At 40.6% G+C, this 27,730-nt stretch overlaps 1 protein-coding gene across 1 annotated transcript; it reads right to left on the reverse strand.

Moving 5' to 3' along the window:
* Positions 1-318: 318 nt before the first annotated feature.
* tmem184a (transmembrane protein 184a) lies at positions 319-25,917 on the reverse strand. Its single transcript, XM_080447610.1, has 9 exons — positions 25,500-25,917; positions 24,011-24,238; positions 17,456-17,621; positions 15,023-15,113; positions 11,576-11,651; positions 8,735-8,826; positions 7,194-7,363; positions 6,615-6,812; positions 319-1,646 (listed from the first exon to the last, which is right to left on the reverse strand). Exons 2-9 carry the CDS (start codon positions 24,236-24,238, stop codon positions 1,405-1,407), a joined length of 1,263 nt encoding a protein of 420 aa, XP_080303736.1. The 5' UTR covers positions 25,500-25,917; the 3' UTR covers positions 319-1,404.
* Between the last annotated feature and the right edge of the window lie 1,813 nt (positions 25,918-27,730).

A 27,730-nucleotide genomic window follows, 5' to 3' on the forward strand; every position in this document is an offset into this window, starting at 1 on the left:
AAGACTTTTCTCTATCGCATTGTAATATATGCAATTAGACTATACACTAAAAATAGATAGATACATCTCTCCCTTAGTGACAAAAACTTATAGAATTGATTTTCTGGTTGGGAAAACAAGAGGAAAAGAACACCAAAGTATACTAAAACACAGTTTTAGTGTTATAGTAGACAAGTGTTTGCCTTCCTCCACTGTTAAGCTAGACCAATTCATATATTGAATATGTGCAATAGGATAAGAGATATTCCAGAAGACAATATCAGAGCTTTGTTCCCCCCCCCCCCTCCCCAACATTTTAACAAGAAAACTATTTATGTACATTTCTAATCGGGTGAACATGGAACTGAAACATCAATAAAAGTCTGAACATCTCAAATAAACAAGGCTCTGTCAAAGGTTTTCACAAGACAGAAGCTGCAGAAGAATAGATTTTTTAACCAAAGCTATATTTTCAAACATTCTCAAATATTTTTAATAGCCCATCTACAAACTCACAACGTGTAGCCTCGTGATACGTTGTGAACTTGTAGAAGGGCTATTTTTGAAAGAGTTTTGAAAAATCTTCACCTGTAATGGCATGCCCAGAATAGGGACACCAGGGTTAAAGCGGTTACTAAACCACTGTCTAGTTGCAGTTTTTTACTCTCTTTGTGCATGCTGAGAAAATTAATGAGGATAAAACAACCTTGCAGTTTACAGGAGACAGGCTTATCATCCAATTTGTAGATGCTATGTCGAGAAGCGAAGAATTTCAAAGCAACCGATGCCTGCAGTTTGAAGTGGCTGCTCCACAGCCGGTGTGGAGCAGCCACTTTGAAAAGACTCCTTCTATTTGTTGAAACCCTACAGAGGAACTGCTTAGCAAATACTTCAAACAAGCAAATGCACAAGTCGCTTCCCCCTGCGAGTGTCAGTCCTCAACATCAGTAGCTTCCTGGGTGCACTCCTAGAGTCCCGTATTAATCAACTTCCTCTTTGAAACTGACAACAGAGTTGGCCAGCCAGACAAGCACATAACCAATATGCCTGAAACATACTCTGAAGTCTGAAGAGACCCAAGTGGGGGAACACAGCTCCATATTCGTCTGATAGCGTTGAGAAGAGAGGCCATTTTCCTGTGATTACTGCTGATGAGGTGACATCATGTCAGCTCATCTAAAGTCGACTTGCTCAACGATGACCCCCCACACCAAAAAGACAAAAATCCATTTCAGTCATCTCTTGATTGCATTATTCGATTAAAACCAGACGGAAGGAAGAAATTGATCTTAAAGGCTGAGATGATGAAACTTAAGCGCACAGATGGAATGCTGTTTATGTGGCCAATGCGAAAGAATGCTTTCATCAGGGCGGCAGCCAGCAACGGTCTCTCCCTGCTACACCTCCATGTTGCTGGGTAACAGCCTAGAACTCGTCATCTGATGTGATCAGCATGATTTTGTCAGACTTACGGGAGCCCTTGTTGTTTCCTGGGCCTGCCTTGCCATTCTGGCTGGGCTGGATCACCTCCTGTGTGGACTGCTGGGTGTATTGTTGATAGGCCGGAGAGAAGTTGTGGATGGCATCCTGGACCATATCCCCATGGTTTATCGTTTCTTTCAGACCACTGGAGATGCTCTGCATGGGGGCGATATTGCCTGCATTGGCTGCAAAACAAAATAAGAGCAGAAACAATGGTCAGACAAATCTGGGACAATGTGGATTCAAAGCTCCAGATCATTAGTGGTTCCGAAACGGTGTACCATGAGACAAGTCCAGATGTGTCTTGGGTTTTGTTGTGACAACCACACATTATTGTTATTGCAATATATACACAACTATATAAACAGTTATTAATCTTTTTATTTATTACATCAGTACTTTGTATGAACTTATTTCCCAATACAGAGGCAAATTCTATACCCTAAATTTTAAAGCACTTTAAACCTGGCGTTTTGCAGTCCTTATATATGTCACAGGGTGAATGGAGAACCAGGTAGATTGAAGACAGAGCGCTCGTTTTTAGGCACGGGGCTTCGGGGCGAGGCGGGGCTTTTCGAGATAGGGTTTATTAGCGAGGCTCGCGAGGAGGAGGAGGAGAAGGAGAACGCGGAGAGGCGGGGCTTTGATGTGCCGACGCGGACCTGTCTTTTGTTGTTCCCCCCCACATAGCAACCAGGAAGCTACGCTAGGGGAACGCTGAACACGCGTGCACACGCACACGCTTGTCCACGACGGAGGCGCGCCGACTTAGTGGAGCTTGAGGCCGAGGAAGCGCGCCCTCGCGCCTCCAGGCGCGAGTGCCCGCGCTGACCGGCCGATGCTCTACTAGTCGACTCAGCGCCGTTTGAGTTGTAAACCGATAGGGACAGAATAGTTCTTTTCATGGATCACTGTGTGTGTGTGTGTGTGTGTGTGTGTGTGTGTGTGTGTGTGTGTGTGTGTGTGTGTGTGTGTGTGTGTGTGTGTGTGTGTGTGTGTGTGTGTGTCAGGGAGAAAGTAAAACAAAAGCCAGAACACAATAAAAGTATCTTAACAGTCCTGCTTTCAATAAACCAAAAAAAGCATGAGCGCGTGCGCGTGTGTGTGCGCGCTTGTGTGTGTGTGTGTGTGTGTGTGTGACTGTGTGTGTGTGGTCGCAGCCATATATGTTTGTGCACAAGCCTGGCTTGTGGCTCCCTCTAGTGTTGCTTCTACAGAATTGCTGGGTGGGTGGTAAAAACGAACGCGCCTTCTTCAATCTACCTGGTTCTCCATTCACCCTGTAACATATACACCCCAAACCCAGATATACAAGCTCACACAGCTTGTAGATCGACTTTTTCCCTCCGCTATTGAGACCTTGAGATGTTTTTATTCTTTTGGGGGGGACTTTTTCTGCCTTTATTGATAGGATAGTAGACGGACATAAAATGGGGAGAGAGATGGGGGGGTGACACACAGCAAAGGTCGTCTGGATCGAGAGTCAAACCCGCGACACGCTGTCAAGCTGGATTACCAGTGTATGTGGTATGCGCCTGGACCGCTAGGCCAGCGGGCACCCCGTACCTTGAGATCTTTAAGTGCTCATTGTCATTGGCGTGCCTTGGGCAAAACATTTTTGAAAACCACCCCATTAGGGGGAATCTGGGCAGGTTAAGTGAACGAGACCAGACAGGGGAAGGGAGTAAAAATGCACTCTTTCGTCAGTCTACGTTTACGGGTGAAATGCCCTTCAGCAAGGCAACTACTCCCTAACTGCTTTGCTGCAACTGCACCATGTCGTTGCCGACGGGCAGAAACCTCTTATCTCCATATTCTAACTTTGTGTGTTTTTTTCATAAATGAATGTCCTACTTGATAATACTACAGCGTCACACAAAAGTATCAAAAAGTAGCAGATCCACAAGCTCGAAACACGACGCGAAGCGATGCGTTTTGAGCTTGTAGATCTGCTACTTTTACTTTTGAATTTGAATCCTGAGAAGTAATAGTTTGGAACATAATGAGGTTTCCACCCGACAGAGAGGATATTATATTATGCTTCTACTAGCATAGGATGTAAATAGCAGGACCTCTTTCTCCCTGTGAACTCTAGTTAAGCTGTACTGTAGCCGTCAGCTTATAGATTTATGAAACCCTTGCATAAATGTGTAATCGATACCATGAAGACTTCTCCATTATGGGTTTTCCCTCCACAATTGTATAAAAATAAACCTTCCGGCCATTAGAAAATACTACTAAAACCTCAAAATATATGTTGTGCTAGAAAAGCCTGGCCGGTGTGCTCCTATGTATATCTTTGTAAACCATTGTAAACACTAACAGTGGAGTAGTAGTAGAGTAAAAAAAAAAAAGATAGCGGTAATTGATTGTAGTGTGACGCTCCAGAGGCTCCATCTCCATTTTATATCTTTTGTAGAATATTATACATGCTGGCACTGCTTGCTACGTTGTTACACCGTACGGTGTGCAATAGACAGATAGTTTGTGCCAGGGTTTCCAAATTAGGACCAGCAGAAATACCCTCCCTTTCCTCTCGTGGACAGTGGCAGTGATATCACACAGCGCAATCTTATTGATGTTAATTTAACTAGAGTGTACAAATGGTATTTGGTTCCATTTGCACAATGACCACAGATTTAACACATGAGGAGTGTCAGACTGTGTGTGTGTGTGTGTGTGTATTGTGTGTTGATGCGACAAAACCAAATTGCTATCAAATATTGGTTAAGAAATCTAATTATTAATCTAGTTAGATTATATAACTCTTATAACTGATAGCAGTCGGACAGCAAACAAATAATGCATTTTCTTCCCCCCTTATTGCCATTGACCAGCAAAACAGAAAATCTGAGACGCCTTGCCATATGATTCTTTGATTCTCTAGATGAAATAAAAAACACTTCCGCTCAAGTTGATATTAAAGTGTTTATCAGCTCTCAATGCTAAATTAATTCTCCCTCTCTCTCTCTACACATTGTGCAGTTGAAGGCAACAGTAGCGTTCCTATAGCGGGGAATTGTGAGCCAAAATGATTGATAACACTGCAGAAGGCTTTTCCCTTGGTTTCCATTTGTCTTGGAAGGGTGAACAGTATTGACGTCAAAGGGCTACCTCTAGCTCCCTTCTAGTCTATGTACGGAGACTGTGAATTTCTCTTCGTCTTCCCCTGCTTTGCTTTTCTACCAAGTGTTTTCTCTGAGAAAGGGCTGTCACGATCATGGCATTTTATTTTAGTCCGTCATACACATAATTACAAATAATGATTTAATTGTGTTTTTGCCATTGAACATTGGAACATAATGAAAATTACATTTCTGTTTGCTTTTAGGCTTGTAAGGCAAAATATGACAAATAACTATTACGGTGAAATAATTGTGATTATCTCAAATAATTGCAATCAGGCAATTAGGACAATTAATTGGGACAGGCCTACTCTGAGCCATGACCCTGAGATGTACCCTTAGGACGATGTCAACCTCTGCTGATCTCACACTTGACTGACACACTGTTTACCATAGCACACAATTGAACAGAAGGAATGATACAAAATAAAATAAAAAGTTGTGGCTCCTATGTGGATCTCGGACTTCATCCTTACCTGGGCAAAGATTTCAGACCGCCATGGGTCGTCTGTGCTAAATCTCAAATCTCAAATGTATGACGTCAGATATGATGTCAGCCATCTCCATATTTGGGTAAGGTTTCTACCACGATCCGCCCACCCGCCATTGACTTCCATTATAAAATTAAAGTTAAATATTTCATAAAATATATAACATATCATGTGAAAATAAATGAGGGGAGTTCGAAAGCTGCCACTAATTGAGTCGAGCAGCTAGCAACGGTCTAGCCGAGTGGTTTGCGAGATTAGCCCTGGACGGATGGGACAGACCCACCCTCTCCTAGACAGTTAGGCCCCCAGGAGCCATGGTGTAAACATTGCACATCAGGTTGTGTATGCAATGTTAATACATATCATTTTGGGGGCCCTTGACATGGAAAAGTTGGAGCACCACTGATATAGCAACATACATACTGTTCGGATTTAGAAAACATTTTTAGATATGTATTTGGCCGCGGACCCCCATCTCAAATGCTTAGTTCCAGGAACCCCCCCAGAAGCAAAGTTTTGAGTTACAAATGTTCACTTTAAAAAGTATATATTCAAAGATTTGCACAAACTTTCACGATTTTTTCAAAAATAGCAGATCTACAAGCTCATAGCGCGGCGCTCGGTGCAGCGCTATGAGCTTGTATATCTGCTATTTTTGAATATGCAAAGAAATCTAAAATGACAGATGGGTTAAATTATGTAAAAAGTGCAAATGGCAGTGGTTCAGGTTCTGTAGAAGAACAGCCGCTTGGGAATCAGAATGTTCCCGGTTCGATCCCTGCCTCCGCCTGGCGTCCAAGTGTCCTTGAGCAAGGCACTGAACCCCTAACTGCTCCAGATGAGCAGGTTGGTTGGTGTCTTGCATGGTTTTCTCCGCCGTCGTCGGTGTGTGAATGTGTGTGAAACGGTGAATGTAATGCATATTGTGAAGCGCTTTCAACAAACGGTTAGCATTTATTTATTAGTCTTCCTTGTACTTTGAAGTGAATGCCAGTCCAGACTCTGTGATGGCTGGGGGCAATTAACCCATTCAATCCGGGAACACATCTGTGTCATTTTAGGTTTTAGCTATAACCATTATAACCCTGGAACAGCATATTTTGAGATGGGGGTCGGCGGCCAAAAAACATATCATTTTGGGGGTCCGTAACATGAAAAAGTTGTGTTCCAGGGACCTCCCCAGAAGCAAAGATTTGAGTTAAAATGTTGTTTCACAAAAACATATGTATTTAAAGATTGGCACAAATGTTCAAGATCTTTCAAAAATAGCAGATCTACAAGCTCATAGCGCAGCACTCGGTGCCGCGCTATGAGCTCGTATATCTGCTAATTTTGAATAGCCAAAGCATAAAATAATGGTTATAGCTAAAAATCTAAAAATAACAGGATGCGTTCCCGGTCTTAATGGATTAACCGTGTAACATATTTTCAGGGTGGGGAATGAGGGAGGGGAGGCGTTGGCGGCATGTAATGATCCTCTGAACAGCATGCGCTTCGCCTCTCTCTAAAGACTGGTGGTAAGTATGTGGTATTTTACCTGGTACTTCGTTTTTCTTCTCCTGGTAGACGGTGCAGGTGAAGGCGTAGCGGAGGGCGATGGCGGCGAAGAACATCTCGATGCAGATGATGAAACTCTGCCACCCAGCCGCCACTGTGCCGGCACCGACCTCTTGCCCGTTGATGACCAGCGCTTTATTGATGACCCCGCAGCGTTCCAAGATAGCCAACACCATTCCTACATAAAAGATCAATGTCCCACTGTAAGTGCTTGAATAGTGGTATAGTACACAGTCAAATCGTTAGCGTAGATTGCTAAATAGCTTCTTCCCCCAGACAATCAGGCATGTGAACGATCAGGCATGGTAAAAGAAAAATACGTTGTTTGGGAAACGCTAATGCAAATTGTGTTAAGTTATCCATTTGTACCACTGTGAGTGCAAAAAACGTAACCAAATGGACCCTTACTGGGATACGTTTGTACACTCTCAAGAGTTAAATTCACACTGAGGACTTTACTTTTACTGCGTAGCGCTTGTTGATATCTTTGAAATGACAATCTCCTCACTAGAGATAATGGCTCTTGGTACAAATTAAGCTGAGGGACGGATGGACTTGCCTTGCCAGAAAGACAGGAAGATGACAGATTTGATGGTGAGGAATTTGAGCACGGGTTCGTACGGTCTGAGCAGGTCGCTGGTGGCGAAGAAGAAGAGGAACAGGGCGTAGAGGGCCAGACTGACTGAAAAGTTGTAGATGATGGTAATGTACAGGTAGCCTCCATTTACGCTGTAAAAGACAATAAGAAACACGGTCAGTCAAAGGCCCATTTTTCCACACTTAAACTGACACTGGGGATTTTTGCTGGAAAGGTGAGGACATCTACGTTAGTACTGTACATACAGTAGAAATCAGAGTGTTAATTTAACTGAAAATATTTACCCGTAATGGACCCAGCAAGACGTGACAAAATGCAGACCATTAGATTTAATCGATGGCATCTGCAGTTAAAGAACGAATAGCTAAAGAGCTATAGGACTTCTTGTACATGGTCACCCTATTTCAGGATACAGCCCATAAACTCCACCGGATTCTTCAATAACTTAACAGATCCGCTTTCCAGCCTTTCTGCAATTGAGTCTATTTTCCCAGCTATAACTATGTGCTCAGTAAATGAGATGCCAATTAGCCCAGCCTTAAATCACTGTGCCCCTTCATGGAGATTAAAGACCAACATTAATAACAGTTTCTCTCCACCAACTGTCCTGTTCACCTCTGTGAGAGAATAAGCAGAGGGAAACAACAGTTAAACAAGTTATTGATGTCTTTGTTTATACTCTGTAATGTGGGAGCACATAATGTTCTCGAGGCTGACTGAATAACTCCATCATGGACTAATTAAGAATCAAGTGAAGTAACAGCTTCATTAGAGAAGCTCCATAAAATGCAATGTCTTAAAAAGGAGCTCCTGAAAGTTAGTAAGTTATCAATGTTTTACCTGCCATTTCCAGACTTCATAGTTTTTGACTACAAACTAATTGCATATATAATTGTTTACTTTTGACAGGGGAAATGGCCTGAAAAAAGGCTGTAATTATTTCATTAAGTGCCCATCTCTCATAGCTGAAAACATGTCAATACCAAAGTACTCAGTTCAGCCTACTCTTAGGCTGTGCCTGCCAACAGCGTTGGACGCTATTGGCAAACAAAAAAGTGTTTATATATGAGTCACAAATGTGCCTCCATCCCAGTACTTTTGAAATGTGTGGGTATGAAAGACAGACAAATGAAACATTAAAAGGAAATGTAAGGGGAGGTGATGCTCACTTAATAGTCTCTCGAGACAGACTGTTGGCTCCCACAATTTTCAAATGCTTCCGCCTTACAGCAACAGAAGTGCTGAAAATGTGAAGAAACTACAGCGTCCCCCTACTTCCGTTTCGTCTTTGCAGTCACATTAAATTTGTCCTACTGTAAATCAAATTAGCCAAAGCATATAGTTGCTGCTTAGCAGTAATGGAAATTCTAAAATATATTTTCATTAATGGAATTGACGAACAGATGACAGCTTCCGTTCACGGCTTTCAGTAGGCCTAGTTAGCTATTCCTTGTGGCATTCAGAGATTGTGGAATAGTTGTCTGGCTTGAGAGACTACTCACTTAAAATCGCCATCATGATATTTGCCAAAGGCCTGCAGCACGATGGTGATGACAGCCATGAGGGGTTTGACAACACAGAACTGAAGGGTTGCCTGGAGAAAATGGTGCAGAGAACAATGACAAGCATGATTGAATAAGCACAATTAGCAAAATCCTGAACCCTAATTTGACAGTGTAAAAACGGACCCTTGAAAATCTGATGATGTTTTAAGTCATATTTATGCAGAACTATAGACAATTCTAGAGGGTTCACAAACTTTCAAGCACCACTGTATATATTCAGCTATATATAGTAAATATTACCAACATAGACTAGTTGGTGATGGAAATTCCAGAAATGCGTAGAGCTGTGAGCTCTGCGTTCATACAGTATACACAACATCTGAGTGAGCCTGACTTTCTGGGGCAAGATTTGGCTGCCTTGTTAGTGGTGTGGATGGCATCTCTGCTCCATTGCCAGCTTGCTTAACACAGACTTATGACACATCAGGGGGCAACGTGCACACCCATACCTTCATCACAAATCTTTTCAAATAATAGTGTCATCACTCATTGTAAAATGGAGAAGCAGTTTAAAATGCAGCGGGTAACTCATGGTGGAGAGATGGAAGTTGAAGTAGGCATAAACAAGGACTCTGCAGATTCTTATTAAATTATTTACGCCACAATGCTTTGCATCCGCCCCCCACAGCCCCGCGCCCTCCTCCTCCCTGCCATCATCCCAAATGTTTTTCTACAGAGTAAGGCAATTATAACTAAAAGAATACGAATGATGGCAATAATGGGGCATAAAACTTTCTGTGACTATATAGTGTTGTTTATTTGTTTGTTTGTTAGGATGCACATTAGCTGGGCACTAAAGCACAGCTAATGTTCCTGGGTCTGTGGTTCTGGACCACTTGACCCAACACATTAAGGGAGGAACTGCAAACTGTCTGCATGGGGTGATGCAGTAGCTGTTAGATCCTTACAACTCTGAATAATCAGTGCTAGAACCCTGCAGTGGAGCATCTTGTCATCAAAATATCAACTGTCCATTTACTGAACTGGTAATTCATTTTGTTCAGAAAGCATTAGTTGAACTGCTCATGCACAGCTTTTGCAGGGTGCCGTCTCATTTATAGTGCTACCTTAAAGTTATTACCTAATTGTACTGGGAAGGTTTATACCGTAGTCTTTTTTTGTCAGGAATAGATAAATAAAAAACATCCGTTTCACTTTTCATTAAGAAGTATGATCATAAGCCCCATTTAATTCATCTTAACTTGACTTCCAGTTGACTTAAGAACCAATTTAAGATTTTATTGATTATTCAAAGCAGTGCCACAGCTTATATTACTACTCTGATATGTTATGATATTCCTGCTAATTTAAGCACATGTGATCAGGGCTCTCATAATATAGTGAAATAAATGGATTGCATTTATATAGCGCTTTTGCTAGTATTTCGAATTACTCAAACTTCTAACCTTACGACTCCCAGAAAGCGGCTTTACCTCCTGAGCCATTGCTACCTCAGTGAGTAAGTGATAATGATATACCGTAAATTTCGGACTATAAGCCGCAACCTTTTTCCCATTTTTCGACCCTGCGGCTTATATAACGGTGCGGCTTATCTATGGATTTTTACAGCTAACGGCCACTAGGGGACCCCTAAATCTATGGATTTTACACCTGCGGCTTATAGTCCAGTGCGGCTTATATATGTACAAATCATTCAATTTAGCTGCTGCGGCTTATACTCAGGTGCGGCTTATAGTGCGAAAATTACGGTAATCACTAGACCGGTGCACTTCGGGCACCAGCCTACTCGGGGGCCATGCAAGTCGGGAACGATGCAAGTCGGGGGTCCACCCATTGTCCAATACTCCTCTTATATGATGTACCCATTCTACCCGTTGTCAGCGCCATGCACATTGCAATTTGCTTCATGCCGCCGCTTTCGTTCGCTGCGGCATCCTTCATCCATTAGCAAAGATCTTGTACTATTTGTTCCATTGAAAACTCTGCCCCCCACGAAGTGGTGCAAAGCACAGCCAATCAGTGAACCGACGGGTTAGGGTTGGCCAATCAAGGAAGCCGCTCATCAAGGGGCTACTTTGATTAATATACAGCAGTGCAGCTATCTTCAAAATGTAATTTTAGTCACACAAGCCAACCTGCAAAAACAGAACTAAAAAGCTAAAGAACTGTCTTTTTTAAGTGAATGCAAATGAGGATATTATATAAAAAAAATCTAAGGACCAGACAACTCTGGAAAATCACGGCTTATATGGCTTTTAACAACCACAATCTCCACTCCTGCTATCATTTTTAAATTAATTCTGAATGTCAGATCCAGAGATCATGATTTATATCAATAATGCCACCAGAGGGCAAGGTTTTGCTTTTAAAACACACCACCTAGTAGCTCTGTCAAAAAGTGTTTATCATGTTCCGTTTAAAAGAAAAATTTAACATTTCATCTTCGATTCTGTTTTGGAGACATGCCTCTCAGATCCAATTTCCATCATAGCTAAACAGGGAGCTCGAGCTGCATCCCAAGACACCGTGAGGAGGGCTCTGAGCTGACAGCTCATATCATTTCTCAGTGTTTATTACTAACCAGGATTCACCTGGTTTAAATTACTTTTCTTTTTCTAAGCAGCGAATGTTATCCTCCAACATGTAGCCCTTTTGAAAAGCCCCAGCAATCCGTTTAAATTTTAAATGGGTAAATTAGATGATATATATTTTTTTAAATCACTGTTTGATCATGTCAATGTATTCAGTGTGTAATTCATTTAACTGTGCAGAGGGGGTGCCCCTTGTGAGATGGAACAGAAGGAAAGTGGAGCTCACCTGTTTGCAGAATCTTAAAAATCCAATGGAATAGCTCATTCCAACCAAGCAGCAGGTACCATATAGACAACTCGACCTGTGAATACAATGGCATTTGATGGGCTAGAGAACATATCTCATTCATAAATGATTGGTTGGCTATGCAAGATATTCCTCTACAAGCTACTGTGCGTTTTGATCTGCAAGCTCACAATCACCATGCAATGTAGATCTGCTATTTTAGGTCATTATATAACAAGCATGGATATGTGTTAGTATAGTAACAAAAACACTCTACAACCAAATAGACTTGAACAAATGGATAATTGCTGTTTTTGTCGCATTCCTTTACACTAAATGAAAAATTCATCCTCCAACACAGTTCACAGAGAATAATCTTGTATCCAGCCATGTATGCTGTATCCTCATTACTTCAAAAACACACCTTTTCGTGGAATGATTACTATTAGGGATGGGCAATATTATCGATTTCACGATATATCGCGATATTTTATTTCGCGATACTGTATCGATACTCCAGGCCGTCAAGCCAGGCTTGTGCACAAACATATATGGCTGCGACCACACACACGCTCATGCTTTTTTTGGTTTATTGAAAGCAGGACTGTTAAGATACTTTTATTGTGTTCTGGCTTTTGTTTTACTTTCTCACACACACACACACACACACACACACACACACACACACACACAAAAAGAACTATTCTGTCCCTATCGGTTTACAACTCAAACGGCGCTGAGTCGACTAGTGGAGCATCGGCCGGTCAGCGCGGGCACTCGCGCCTGGAGGCGCGAGGGCGCGCTTCCTCGGCCTCAAGCTCCACTAAGTCGGCGCGCCTCCGTCGTGGACAAGCGTGTGCGTGTGCACGCGTGTTCAGCGTTCCCCTAGCGTAGCTTCCTGGTTGCTATGTGGGGGGGAACAACAAAAGACAGGTCCGCGTCGGCACATCAAAGCCCCGCCTCTCCGCATTCTCCTTCTCCTCCTCGGAGGAGGAGGACGGTTTATTTCGCGAGGAGGAGCTCCTCCTCGCGAGCCTCACGTAATAAACCCCCGCCTCGCAGTGCCGCGTCCTCCTTCTCCTCCTCCTCCTCGCGAGCCTCGCTAATAAACCCTATCTCGAAAAGCCCCGCCTCGCCCCGAAGCCCCGTGCCTAAAAACGAGCGCTCTGTCTTCAATCTACCTGGTTCTCCATTCACCCTGTGACATATATATATACAATATGTAGTTGTGATTTATGTATATATCGCAATATATCCCAATATATATCGTATCGCAATATATTGCAATATGTATCGTATCGCAATATATCTTGATATCGCAATATATTGCAATATATCGCAATAATATCGTAATATATGGCAATATGTATCGTATCGCAATATATCGTGATATAATCGTATCGGGACCCAAGTATCGTGATACGTATCGTATCGTGAGATTCTTGCCAATACCCATCCCTAATTACTATATTATATATCGTTTACTAATTCTCTTGAAACTGATATGATGCCCGTGGGGTTCAACAGGAGCTCAGTTCACATGTCCGCGTGCCGCCAGGTGTGTGCATCGTTCGTGCATAACACGATGTATCCGGGGAGTTAATTAAAAAGTAAATATTTCAGATTAAAGAAATGTTTTGGATATACTAACTGGATACAAGACATGCGTTGTTTTGGAATTCATAAACAGACTTTTGATATAGTTTTACCATTGTTAATCTTGTTAATCTATTAACTTCAATTCATCAAATATTTTCTTCATTTTTGGATTATTCAATCACCGCAAAGGGAATGCAACAAAAGCAAAACATAATATATATTCAAAGCTTCACGGGGTGATACTGTAATTGATAGGGGGGGGGGGGGGTTAAGTAGTCCTTAAAGTTTTATGTCATTTAAAACAGGTTCATGGCACCTTTAAGGTGAAAATCAACACAATGTAGTTTTAAGTAAGGATTATTTAAATATGATTATCATATGCAATATTTCAAGTTAAAACTTTCCCAGATAAAAAACTAATTGATACAATCATTCATGACTTGGTGGGGTTTGGTTTGCTTGACAGAAAGAGAGAGAACAAGCAGAAAAATAAACACGATTTACCAACCAGTATAGCCAACTTTTCTAAATTCCATATGACACAAAATATATTGCCTTGTCTCCACTGGCCAAGGTTTGAGCCATGCTATGCCATGGTCTGTCTGGCTCATAGCCAGAGTCTCCACTGCCTTTAGAATCAGACCACATATTTCCAGCTAACTGGGTTTCACAAACTGGGCAGGTGTGGCCAAATCCAGATTATTAATGCTGATTGATGTTAAATTGAATGTTGTGCCATTTTCGTAGTCGTTTCCTTTTCTATTCTCTCCCCAATTCAGTAATTGCCAATACCTATGTGCACTGCTGTGACCGCAGTGCACCGCAGGTATTGGCAGTGCGGTCCCTGTCAGCTGGCCTGGGGAGGGTGTAGACAACCACGTGTCTGTGTCTCCTGCAAATCACCAGCTGCTGAGTTTCCCCGAGAGAGCATAGCATACACAAAGTTTCATGCCATCTCCCTCAGATCCCCTCCCTGCTGAACAGGCGCCTGTACCAACCAGTAGGAGTTGCTAGTGCTGCAACAAGGACACAATCCCCCGCTGCCTTCCCACACGCAAACACACTGCCAATGTGTGTTGGAGCGCCCAGCCAAGACAGAGTTACCGTTGTCCGCGGAACAAACCCGGGCCTCTGTGTGTGTTGGTGGCAGAGTGTTTTACCACTATGCCACCTGGACACCGTTCAGTTTTTATAGTCGTATAACACTAATATAACTGAAGGAGACCCAGGAGGGGTCGAAACGTTGTATCAAATAAACATTTCTACACAGCATAAAAACAAGATTTGCAAGCCTTCCTTTTTTTTATATTAAACTCATATACTCCACAAATTAAGCAATGGGAGAACAATACAGGTGAAACTTTTCAACTACTTGTTTTGCTGTTTGCTCCGTCTTGTGCTGACATTATATACTGATTTAATTAACACTACTTGTTCTCAAGTCCTGCTGTTCTTGGGGTAGTCAGAAGAAACATAAACCAAACCATCCCATACCATGGTTAGTAGAGACATAAAAGAGTCAAGACATATGTAGTGAATATGTTGCATTGTTTGAAGAACAGTAGGGGGTATGCAGCTTTAAACCACTTGAACCCTACATACTTTGTCTCACCTAGGGCTCTATACTCTCTTTGCACCCATTTACACTAAATCTCTTTGCCGGAAATCTCTAAAATCTCACAACGCGTCGCAGCACAACGCGCTGTGAGCTTGTAGATCTGCTATTTTCATTGAATGTTTTGTTGTGACATGCCCAGAATAAGGATGCTAAGGTTCATGTGGTTAAAAAATGCCCTCCAGTTCTTCAAGAACAACCGTTGTGCAGAGGACAGGAATGAGGGCACTCACTGAATGGGCTTTCCTCGGATCTCTGACATGATTGCACTTTCTCCACCCAGATACTCAAAGGACAAGGTCAGGAAGTTGTAAATGACAAAGGCTGTGATGGAGAGAGAAGAATTGCTTGTTTACATCATATACAGTAGCATGTATGCTATTCAGTCAGGACATGATGTAACTGTAAACAATTACCTTAAAATGAATGTCATTAGCATGTGATATCATCTTCGAGGGAGAAAAATCATATTTCACATGATAATAAAAAAGTTAATTAGACATATACGTTTGAATAATCACAGTTTCAGTTTCTAACATTAAGAGGCTTTCTGAGCTTCTCTGTGCTGGAAATCCCCTCCTAATCCTTTGTTGCTATTTAAGGAGAGCTTAAGTCAAGCTAATGATAGTGGTGTCCACTGAAGAGCAAGTCCATCACGTTTTACGTGTAGCCGCTGGTGGGAATCCACACATTTCCCTGCTTTCCGATTCCAAATGTATAGTGCAATATCAGCCAACCACAAAATTGACCCACACACTGGAAATTTATCTACTCAATTATGTAATTACGAAACTCTTTAAAGTTTTGCGGTTCTCTCAGATTACACATAAGACGTAATTCATTTTGCATAATGGTTGGCCTCTGCCATTGGTGAAGTGCTTTATTCTGATAGATTCAGTACATAATTATAGTCATTATATAAAGGCCATTTAAAGAGCAATCTACGGAATTTTTGTAATTTAAGAAAGGAAGGAATTGCTGCATGAAAAATTGATATTTGTATTATATTTGTAATAAATAAACACTTCTTCTAAAAAGAAAAAAAAAAGTCAACGGCTTTGAAATAAATGATCCCATCTCAAATGGATAAGATGTAATACATCCACCAAGTTACAGCTCCTGAGGGCAAAACACCACAGACAATAACATCTCCGACATGGAAACAATGTTGGTAAGAAAAACGAGTTTGGTCAGTTGATACCCGGCATCTTACAAGTGAGTGTAGGTGACTAGGACGGTGTGCATGTCCTATGAACTTGCCACACCTGTAAAGCCCTGACTGTCCAGACAAGGAGCAGCATTGGGGAGAGGAGGAGGAAGTAGGGCTGGGCAAAGACCTGAGGCCGATTCTGTATTCAATGATTTGACACACATTTTCACGATTTTTCTAAAATAGCAGATCTACAAGCTTGTAGCGCGGCACTCGGTGCTGCGCTACAAGCTTTCTGAATGGCCGAAGTATAAAATAATGGTTATAGCTCAAATCTAAAATGACACAGATGCGTTACCGGATTGAATGGGTTAAATGAAAATATATCGAAACCGATATTTAAAACCAATAACCGACTTACTCTTGCTCATGTACTGTTAAAGGAGAATACCGGACAAATTAAGTGTTGTCTTTGATGTCTCGTTACTCACCGACCGACGTGAAAAGTGGCGTTCTTTTTTTCCATAGATTCCCGTGTCGTCATTTTTTAAACCCCCTCCGTTGTCAGAATGGGAGCGCGTGGGTTAGGGAGATTCGTCTATTATAACCGAGGCAAAGTTGTTTTTCTCTCTACTGCTAGTCATTGTGGAGTCTCATGATAGTCAAACATGCGTTGAAATTTCCTGCGAGGCCACCGTTAATGGCGAACGATTTAACACTGGATGCTTGTTTCTTTCCAGAACCTGGCAACTCGTGTTGAAAAACAACTTTGCCTCGGTTATAATAGACGAATCTCCCTAACCCACGCGCTCCCATTCTGACAACGGAGGGGGTTTAAAAAATGACGACACGGGAATCTATGGAAAAAAAGAACGCCACTTTTCACGTCGGTCGGTGAGTAACGAGACATCAAAGACAACACTTAATTTGTCCGGTATTCTCCTTTAAGGTTAATCAAATAATCGAGAAGAAGGTTTTTTGTTTTGTTTTTTGATCATAAAAAAAAATGAATCTTATACATCAATGAATCGACACAAATTATTTAAAAAAATGTTTTAATCAACTAAATCGATTAGTCTGATTAACCACCTAACCCTAGCCTGACACTCAGGCTAGTTTCACTCCATTATTCAGTCTGAAAGCCCTCTCAATGCAGCCGATTTCTGAGATGGGGGCGTGGCCAATTTTTTTTTTTCAAAGACTCTTTGGCGATTGGTTCATACTGGATTATCCCGATCCCGATTCGTCGTACAGATTTTCAACCGAGAAACACCCGCCTTCGACAGCGTCACCAGACCCTGAATGCGAGGCAAACGATTCAGGGGGTGGAGCCAGGCTAACCTAACCCTGTATTATACAAAAAAATTTAAAACAGCCGATCTACAAGCTTGTAGATCTACAATCTTGTAAATCTGCTATTTTCACTATTTTCTTAATCGTAACCGAGCTAAAAGTTTTAAATAATCCTGATATTGAAGTCATACGGCCCAGACCTAATGGGGAGGGAGGGACTCACCTTCATAGCAGTCTCTCACAGAGTCAAAGTAGACAAAGTACTGGTCATTGCTGATGAAGAGCAGGCTGAGCCACGAATCAAAGGCATATACTGGCACAATAAATAGGATCCGGATGATGTAACGCTGCTCATTGGGGACAGTGTAGGACCTAAGGTGTGTATAGATCTGCAATGAAAGATGCAAACATGCAAGCATTATGATGATCAGTCAGTCTGTAGTGATGCAATGACTGAAATGCCCACCCCAAATTCACCTCTAAAAAGATACATGCAATTTCCCTATTCCAGTCAAACAGTTACAGGTCGGTTTCAAATATCGAGTTTATGAATTAAAATAACTTGTCGTTTTCTATCATACAAAAGGGACTGTTTTGTTTTGGAAAAGTGAAGACGGCAATTAACAAATTGCAGTCATACTGTACCAACTAAACTACAAAAGTCACTTGCCTGAGGAAATACAATCAATGTGTTTTACTTTTTTTTTTTTTTATCGTTTTATTTTTTTACACGTATTTGACATATGTTATTTCTATCATTAAGCAAAAGAAGAATTATTGATTTGGTCGTTTGTTGTTGGAGTCTATATCCATCCTGCATTTTGCTAGGTCCGTACAAACAAGCACCATCAGTTTAATGATGTGTTAAGCACTTTGCTCCCTTCTGATCTGCTGACTACTGTACTCACAAGTAGGGCTGCAATTATTGATAACTCTCTTAGCGATTGTTCTATCGATTACTTTTTGTATTAATTGAATAACCGAGAAGCTCATTTATATACACTTACACATTATCTCACAACACATCGCAATGCAACGTGTTATAAGATTGTAGATCTGCTATTTTTGTTGTTTTTAAAAATCTATAGTTTTGATTTGGATTTTAAATCAATTATTTTAAATCGATTAGTTTAACCGTTGTTACATGGTTTTTGTCTGGTTTTTGCTTTCATATATTGCAATTATTATGATAGTATTAATTACATAGCTTTGCCCTATTTTTGTTATGCAGATCACACCTTGATGTTTGCAATAATGTAAGAACACTCTCGTTGTAGTTTATTTTATTCTAATATTGCTATTACTGGCATTTTGGTTGCCAATATAATTTCACGTGACAGGAATTAAAAACACATACTGTACATACAGTAAGTAAAAGAAATATTTATGAATGTAGCCATAACTTATTCGAGAAGGTTCTAGTAATTGTATTCATCATAATTCCTCAGGCAGATTGTGCCACAGTCATGGGTGTCTAACAAGAAGCTTGTATCACCTTAAGATTTTAACTTGCAATAACAAAATTGGGTCTGCAATGAGGCTTGGCAAGTTGTCTTGATAGGTTATAAACAGACTTGTATTTCCTTTGAGCAGGACAAGTCTTAAGCCTAAATAAAATGTATCATTAATCTACAGGTGGGCATTACAGAAGTGAAGTTGTGTTGATGCAATCATTTCTCCTGATTCTAGTTAGAGGACCTCCTGCAAACTTTTGAGAATAACTGAACACAGGAGTAGACTTTGCTGACTTAAACAGAGGTAGCAAGAAAGAAAACACATACTGTATGTTTTCAAAATATTATTTGAAGCAGACAAAGCCGTCATGATCACAGGATTTTATCGACAAAAACATCCCATGCTGTCATCAGATAGGCACCAGAGGGAGATACTGTATTCTTTCAAATGATGCAGCCATGATGTGGAATGAGAAACAGGTTGTGCTTTTAAAATAATAGAAAGGGGGGGGGGATTGAAAGCCCAGGTATTTCATGCAGATAAATTGTTTACATCACAACAAGTGGCCTACTTCAGTGTTCACAGTCATCTACTCTGTTGGGACACACGATGAGGCTCATCGCTATGGATACCACAACCAATAGATATGGAACAATCACATCCACAAACAAACAAATCACAGAGGCCTCTGTAGATTATAGAATGGCGTAAGAGCTTAATCAATTCGAAAGTTACACTTTGTTGCACAACGGAGTCATGCAAAAAGACTGAAAATAGCAGATCTAGAAGCTCACAAGACGGCTCATCACAATTCTATACATTTATTTGTTTGTACATGTCATTGGATGGAAAAGGGATAGACTGCAATCTGCCTCAATGACCCAGCACCATTATGTTAACCATGAGAACAGAATAGATAAATGATAAAAAATATTTTAAACACATGAATCCTAGAATCCCTATTCTGCGCCGAACAGAAATGACAAAAATAGCCAATCTATAACTTGCTTGTAGATCGGCTATTTCCAGCAAAGAGATTTGGTGTAGAGGGAAAAGGAGGGGACCAAGTATAGACCCCTGGGGGACCCCGGTCAACATACTGACTGTGACCTGAAGTTTAAGTCCGTTAATTTCAAACATTCAAACAGTCCCCAGGACCCAAGACCCCTGGGTATCTGCGGCCCCCACTTTGAGAACCACTGGTTTAACCTATTATGAGGTCGATTCTACAAATGCCTTCTAATTTTTTTCTGAAAAACGTATGTTGCTATATCTTTTCAATGATCCTAAAAATTATATGTATTTGGCCGTGGACCTCATCTCAAAATATGTTGTACCAGGCAGGGACCCCCAGAAGCTGGGATTTTAGTTTAAAATGTTCGCTTTAAAAATATATACATTCAAAGATTTGAAATAACAGATATTCTAAGATTTAAAATAGCAGATCTGCAATGAGCTTGTATATCTGCTATTTTTGAATAACCAAAGTATAAAATGACACGGGTGCTTTCCCGGTTTTAATGGGTTAAGTGGTTATGGCATAGCCTCAATTCAGATTTGTAAGCATCTTTAAAGGCTTCATGCATTCTGATTAGGCAAGTAGGATAGTTAATTAAGAGCTTTCAAGAACCCCTCAATGAATTGTAAAATGATCATTTTGAAGGGTTTAGATGATTTCAGTAGTTAAAACCAAATGGTCTGACTGTTTTATATAGGCTACCTATTTGCCTGACAACAATAGCTTCTCAAAAGGCACAGTGAACGGAATAGGATATCTCCCATGACAGCTGTGACAGGAAGTATCAGATTACCTGACCTGTCCTTGAGAAAACGGCAACAGAACCAACAACAAAGCAGTGCAAACCATGTAGGTGACTGCTCAGAAACCGGGGTGAAATATTTGAAGATGTGTTGATTTGTTAGTTTAATTCAGGTAGAATAACATATGTAAGGTTGGCTATGACTAAATTGAGGAGGAAATGAAAATAAAAAAAAGAAAAGTTGAGGGAAAACACTATATGCACAGTCTACCCAAAGTGTTTCAAAACACTTCAATGTATTACGGTAGACTTCAAGGGCGTAAGTATAAAGAGAATTACATCCCAAACTTCCCCCAAAGTCTTATACTTAAGTACAAAATAAACACAAAATCATATTCTGTTCACATATTCAGGCTCAACAGCAAAGTCAAAATACTATATGAATAGAAATCATCCAATGCAGGGATTACCCAGTCAGTGTGTCACCTTACCACTAATTATGGCAATCTCTCTAGCGTAATCTATGGTCTTGCATAATCTGTTATGCTGTGGTGTGCGGTAGAATTTCAGCAATTGTACATTAAACAGTGACATGATGATAGCGGTGTCGCTGGAGTATTGAACATGTTACAACACTTCCCTCCATGAATGTTGCATTAACTTCGCAGCTGACGTGTTCCATCATGGTGAGCTATTCATTTAATGTTTAATGTTAGCTATTCTGTATCCTTGAGTCTATAAGACATCGTGTTACTAGTTTGAAGAGATGGAAGGAAATAAGTTTCTGTTCCTTATTATTTCACAGTTCACAAGTGAGATATAGTAGCAAGCTGGATAGCACAGTTTTCTACGGATTCACGATGAGTGAGTGGAATCAAAATCATGGCCAATTGTAAAGTGATGGAAGGCACAGTGCAATGTCTTCAGCATATTGAACTCAGACAAAGTTATTGAGTTAGACTACTGTCAGAAAGGGAAAAACACATCTCAGTTTTTAGTGTACATGTGTAGAGTGGTTTGAATAACATTTTAAAGAACCTACGCTGAAGAATAATCATCAAACACCTGTTCAACTCGCGCATGAATATTCATAAAAGGCAGCACAAGTTCGAGTTTAAAGTTCATAATCTACTAATACACAATTCAGAGGAGGAGCAGATTACGTGTTGTTATTAGTCGCCTTCAAGTTTACTGTATTAGAAGCTTGTGGCATGATTAAATGTCCATTACAGGCTGCACATTAAAGCCTGACCACAGTGAGCCTGGGGCGGGGAGTGTGATGTATTTGGCCCTGTTGAGAAGTGAAGTGAAGCAGGCTGTAGACTGATGTCTTCCATTTTGCTAGAATGGCTAGAAAAAGCTATGGTACTCCCGGCGGCTCCACAATGCTGACCTCACAGTAATACAAAGATGCACCCTGGATAACTGCCCCAAGCACAGACTAATTTCAGCTTGGCAAAACCAGCCCATCATTCCACTGAGGTGATTAAAGTGTAAGCTTAAATCAGCCCCATTGTGACAATAAAGCAAAAATAAATAAATAAAAACAGTAGTGGTGATTGCATAATATTGATGTTAAGTAGTGTATCCGAGTGAGAAAGGCCATTAAGCTTATACAAAATAGACTGTGTTGATCCTCTTTATAACTGCTGATGTAAAGTGCAGACACCAATAAGCCCACCAGATGGAAGGGACAAACAGTATTGTCAACTTACAGCAAAGGGGATGCAAGGGCATTGTGTCCGTGTTTAGTATGCACATTGTGAGAACAAGAGACTATACAGCCAAGGTTTTAGAGCAAAGTCAGATACTTGACTAGCATTCTAAAACTAGAGCTAAAGACGGACAATGTTATCGTCCGTGTGTATTCTAACGGATCTACCTGGTGCTATTATTTCTCCACATGGCTAGACTTATTTAACTGCACAATTAAAAAGGTAGGGTAGGTGATATTTTTTAGTTAAAACAAAACGGGTTTTTTTAGGTTAAAGCTCTATATTGTGATAGTAATCATTGCTATATAGTGTTTGTTCAGTAACAGGAGTCTCCATGTCTCTCCAGCTCTTTAATAAACAGAAAATACATTTTCAGGTAGATGACAACATTTCAGCCAATCAGGAGAGAGTACCCATTTATCATCTTTTTTTGTAGTGTTCCAGTTCCAATTTTGTCTGCTCATTTATTTGTGTCATCACTTCCAATTTCACTTTTACATTTAATCTGTATCCTGAGTTCTCTATTCCAATTGGATAAAATATCCTGACCTGAAAATGCATTTTCATGTTCAATAAAGAGCTGGAGAGACATGGAGACTCCTGTTACTGAACAAACACTCTATAGCAATGAGTACTATCAGAATGTAGAGCTATTTAACACTTATTTTAACAAAAGAAATCACGTTCCCTACCTTTAATATGTGTAAACGAAAAGTGTTTGGACAAGCACAGCTCTATGGTCAGATGCTTCATGATGATTACGAAAAATCTATCTTGGCAGGATGGCGTCACAGATCCATGAACAATGGTGGCTTTAAAGTGCCCCTATTTGATTAAACTACAAACCCTTCAAAAAATTAAAAATAAATGTGCAATAGAGTTGTAGGGACAGTGAAAACATAAACAAACACTGTTCGAACAGAGACTGTAAAGTAACTTATCCTGAGTGTAACACAAACACGTGACTTGACCATCCTGTCAATCCTTTTGGAGAATGCAAGTTGCAGGTACAGTTATTACGGTAATGAATGAGACAACTGTGAGAATAATTCCCACTGCAGACCAGTATGCACATTAGCAAGCAGGCCTGAGAGCAGGACTTTAGTTATTCATGGTGCTGTAAATGAGATCTCGATATCAATTGATTTCCCCGTTGATAACTTACTGCGCCTAACTGCATTCTCTGAGATGTACTTAAATAATAAAGATAAGCTATCGCGTGGCCCCTACAGAGCAGTAACCACACCCACTCAAAAGGTAACACTCATTTATAAAGAACCCTGTACTTTCTGTTTAATACATGTTACTGTCAAGCCACATGCCCTGATGAGCTACAGGCTATGTATTCTACAGACCGTCCATTGCATTGTATCAACCTATTTCAATCACCTGAAGCAGCTCATTCCATTTCAATGCAATTGTCACTGATAAGAGAAAAGCCAGCAAGGAAAATGTCCCCTGATCCCATGGTTTAAGGGGGAAACTATGGCATCTGTCAACACAGAACACACTATTATCTTAACTCATGAAGAACTGTGGGTCCATAAGGCTGCACTATACTGGATTACTTAGCTCTAAGACACTAAACAAAAAACAACAACATTGAAACCTATAGTGATGGCCGCCACTATTCATGTGTATTATGTCACTGTCCTCTGGCAGGGGTGGAGACAAAACAGATCCCTACAATCTCTTATTACCCTTGACTCCACTGAGTAAGTAAACCTTGAGGCTGCTTCTCTTTAAGACAGGTGGTAGAAAAAGCAGAGATTTTGTTTCCTTGGCGTGTAAGGGATATTAATAACAAAAGGTATACGTTTTGATCATTGTAAGATTCCCAAAACTCACCTGATAGCAAGTAATAAGCAAAGCTGCCCAGACAAAAATCCCTGATATGGCTTGGGCAGCCACTGTATTTAAAAACATCTGGTCTTCTATGAGTGACCCATTGCTTGTTTGGATAATTGTCATATTGGTTTTGGAGATGTCAGACGCGGCTGCGAGAATTGGTGCAGGCAAGTGAGGTATAGAGTCATTCTTGGTTGTCGAGTCCATGTTTTCCAAAGAGATATTCATCTGAAACAACAGGAAACAAAACACACAATGTGTAATAAGGGCCTATCATTACCTCCATGCAAAAGGAAAGGACATTCCCCTTGCAGAGTGGCAGCAGTGGTGGAAGAAGTACTCAAATGTTTTACTTGATTAAAAGTATCAATGCCACCATGTAGAAATACTCTGTTACAAGTAAAAGTCCGGTATTCCAAATTTACTAAATCTAAATCTAAATATATACCAAAAGTAAAAGTACTCGTTATGCAGAATGTCACATTTCACAAGTTTCCAAATGTATAAAATCCTTTGAAAATAGCCAAAGTTTAAATAAGGCTGAAGTGGTTAGTGTATGTTTAGAAATAATAATCTAAATCTACAAAGTAACTAGTACTTAACATTTTCAATTAATTGTAGTGGAGTAAAAGGATCAATATTTGCCTCTGAGATGTAGTGGAGTAGAAGTAAAAGTATAGAACATTGGAAATACTCCAGTAAAGTAAAGAATACATAAAAATGGTACATACTTGAGTAAATGTACTTAGTTTATTTCCACCACTGAGTGGCAGACAGTATTGCTTCACTCCTATCTTATCATACAGTAGGCCTATCATACTGTACCATGTCAAACCAGAGCACAATAACAATGGTGGGCTAATAATATCAGACACATTCTAATGTGCCTTATTACCATGATTACAGGAACTGCTGTTTCCATAGCTTACAGCAACATGAGAACATCAGATTAAGGTAAACAAACATTTGTTGTTATTAGAGTAGAGAAGGGAAAATAATTAGCCAGAGGCCATAGTGTCAGATCAGCATGGTACAAACAGGATTTGTGTGGCCCAGTGGATCTCAAAGTGGGATCCGGGGACCCCAGGGGTCCTTGAGGGGATTCAAGGGGGTCCCCAGCGGAATGATGGGTAGTTAGGATACTTTGAAACCAAATGGACCCTTGTGTAACTCTTGAGTGTAAAAATGGAACCAAATGGACCCGTTCCATTTGTACACTCTGAGTTATGGTGGTCCGTTTTAGTAGGAGTTCTCAAAGTGTGGTATACATCAGCTATTTTAAAAAAAAATTGACATCCTTTGAAAATGTTTGAATATTTTTAACACCACAAATCTTGTATGGCCCCAAATATTTCCAGATGGCGGTCCGCGGCCAAACACACATTAATTTAGGGGTCCTTGACAAAAAAAAGTTTGAGAACCACTGGTGTAGCCTTTAGTCTCTACTACTGTAACTCATTCCATGTAACACACAGCCGAAGCAGCTCACCTCGTCCTTGATCTGGTGAAGACTAGACGTGACCAGCAGCTTGATCCAAATAGCTTAATTCCGCGACGATGAGGTAAAATGTACTACCATTTGCCCACGCAGAGACAACAAGTAATGTGTTAAAAAATAAAACTTTGCCTATTCAAATACCCTGACAGTCGGCATTTACTGCCCATAGAAAAAAAATGCCCCGTCAACTGCGTCAATGGACAGTCAAACAGCCAGGGCTAGTACTTCCTTGTTTGAGACAGGTAGACTGATAAGGTCGAAGTCCACACCGGGCGCCTGGAACTGTAAAAGCACGGATCAATACATACACATAATACTATGTTACTTCTATACGCTAAGCAACCGACACACTAGACTCGTGCTGAATGCCTTAATATCATCGTTGAGAGCGACAGACAACTGACACGAGCACCGGGACAGCAGATGAACAGGTTCAGAACAGGTGAATGGGTCACGTGATCAGTCAACATCAACATCACGTTGCCTGCCAGTCAGAGGCAGAGCTCATCCTGGCAGTGTCTGCTGCATTAGAATGTTAGAATGTTGTCCCTTTGTCATCATCATGTAACCTCTTCATCATCACAGGCACAGACACATTATTGTGGCCCTGACTATTGAATGACACTGGTGGAAAAAGTACTCACTTTTTTTTAACTCAAATAAAAGTATCAATACTGCAATGAATGTATATATAATCTGTTACAAGTAAAAGTCTGGTAAGTTTTCAAATGTATAACATGTATAATAATCCTTTGAAATGTAGCATATTTACAAGCTCAGGACAATTGAATGATTTGTAAAAAATAAATAAAAAAATGTGTGTGTATAATACATATGTGTATCAAAAAGTTGACTTAAAATGACTTAGGCAGAAAGTGATTTTGGAATGTAATAAGCATTCTGATAGACTCTCTGAGGACATAAGGCAATAAGGCACAATGAAGCAGCAGTGTTAGGAGAGAAGTTAGGCAGAAATGTCAATTTGACCAAGAAATTACTTAGGCAATTAGCCTATGCTATGAGGTTGACGATACATATCGAGAAAGATTGGACTTTTCGTGGAATTCTTACAAAAGCTTAACTACTGTAGGGTGATGGGATGTGCATCGGACAGGGGAGGTTCTTACCAGCATGCCTTGGGGTGCACACTATTGTTATTGTGTTATTTGCCTTGGGGAGTGTATGTGTTACAGTACTGCATATTTTCTTATCATTTATTCACCATATGGCTTTTATTTTCTGTTAATTTTAAGGGAACCCTGAGGAACAGGGGTAATTACAGGAGTTAGTTGAGTTGTAACAGGTCCCATCAGTTCAGTACCCATGTTGTTCTTATTTTTGAGCGGTGTAGCCGCTCCTATAAGTGGGTTTGGGACCCATCCGTGGCGAAAGTTTTTCTTTCCGTCGCGAAAATCTTTTCTTTCGCTGTACTGTGATTGGTTGATTGGCTGTGACGTACTGTGATTGGCTAGCGAGACGCATGATGAAATTAATAACTCATAAATAGCACCACTCACTTAAAAAAAAAACTTTTTTTTAAAAGTGAGCTTCCATCATGTTGATGACCACTGTTGTTTTTGAGCACCGAGCGGTGCAAATATACAAGTGTCATAGCAAAGGGTCTGAATACTTATCTTTGCAGGACGTGCTGTGATTGGCTAGTGAGACACATGATGACATTAACTTAAAACTTCGCTCATAAATAGCACCGCTCACTTCACACTGGGTGTGATTTTTATTATTTTTCTGGATGTCTCTGCTACCCACCCCACCTCAAACACATGGCACTCATTGTACACACATTTGCACTCAAAGGACCACAATGGAAGTAAGCTCTGGAGTTGTTCGTGTTTCATCTTTTTGACAGATATGTAAATTATGTATATGCACGCTGTCAATACAAAAGGTCAATCAAAGCACACCATGTCTTCTGTGCCCAGCGTATGAGTTGGTTGGAAATGGAAATGCAATAGTGTGTGTTATGAGTAGAAGTATTCCTGACTTCTCCTTCGAATCATTAACCCACTGGATATTTCACTACTTTTCAGTGTGGGTCTACAGGCCCAGTGGCAAGCTTGAGAGGCAACATACATCAAATTATTCATACAAATGAGATTTGAGAAATTGAGAGTGGTTTTGAAGGTTTGGAGGGTGGGGGCTTCACAGAGAGTATTGGGGAGTGCATTCCACAGGATTGGGGCAGCAAAAGCCATATCACGCCA

Source organism: Gymnoscopelus braueri, assembly GCF_963280865.1.
Source record: "Gymnoscopelus braueri genome assembly, chromosome: 13".
NCBI lineage: Eukaryota > Metazoa > Chordata > Actinopteri > Myctophiformes > Myctophidae > Gymnoscopelus > Gymnoscopelus braueri.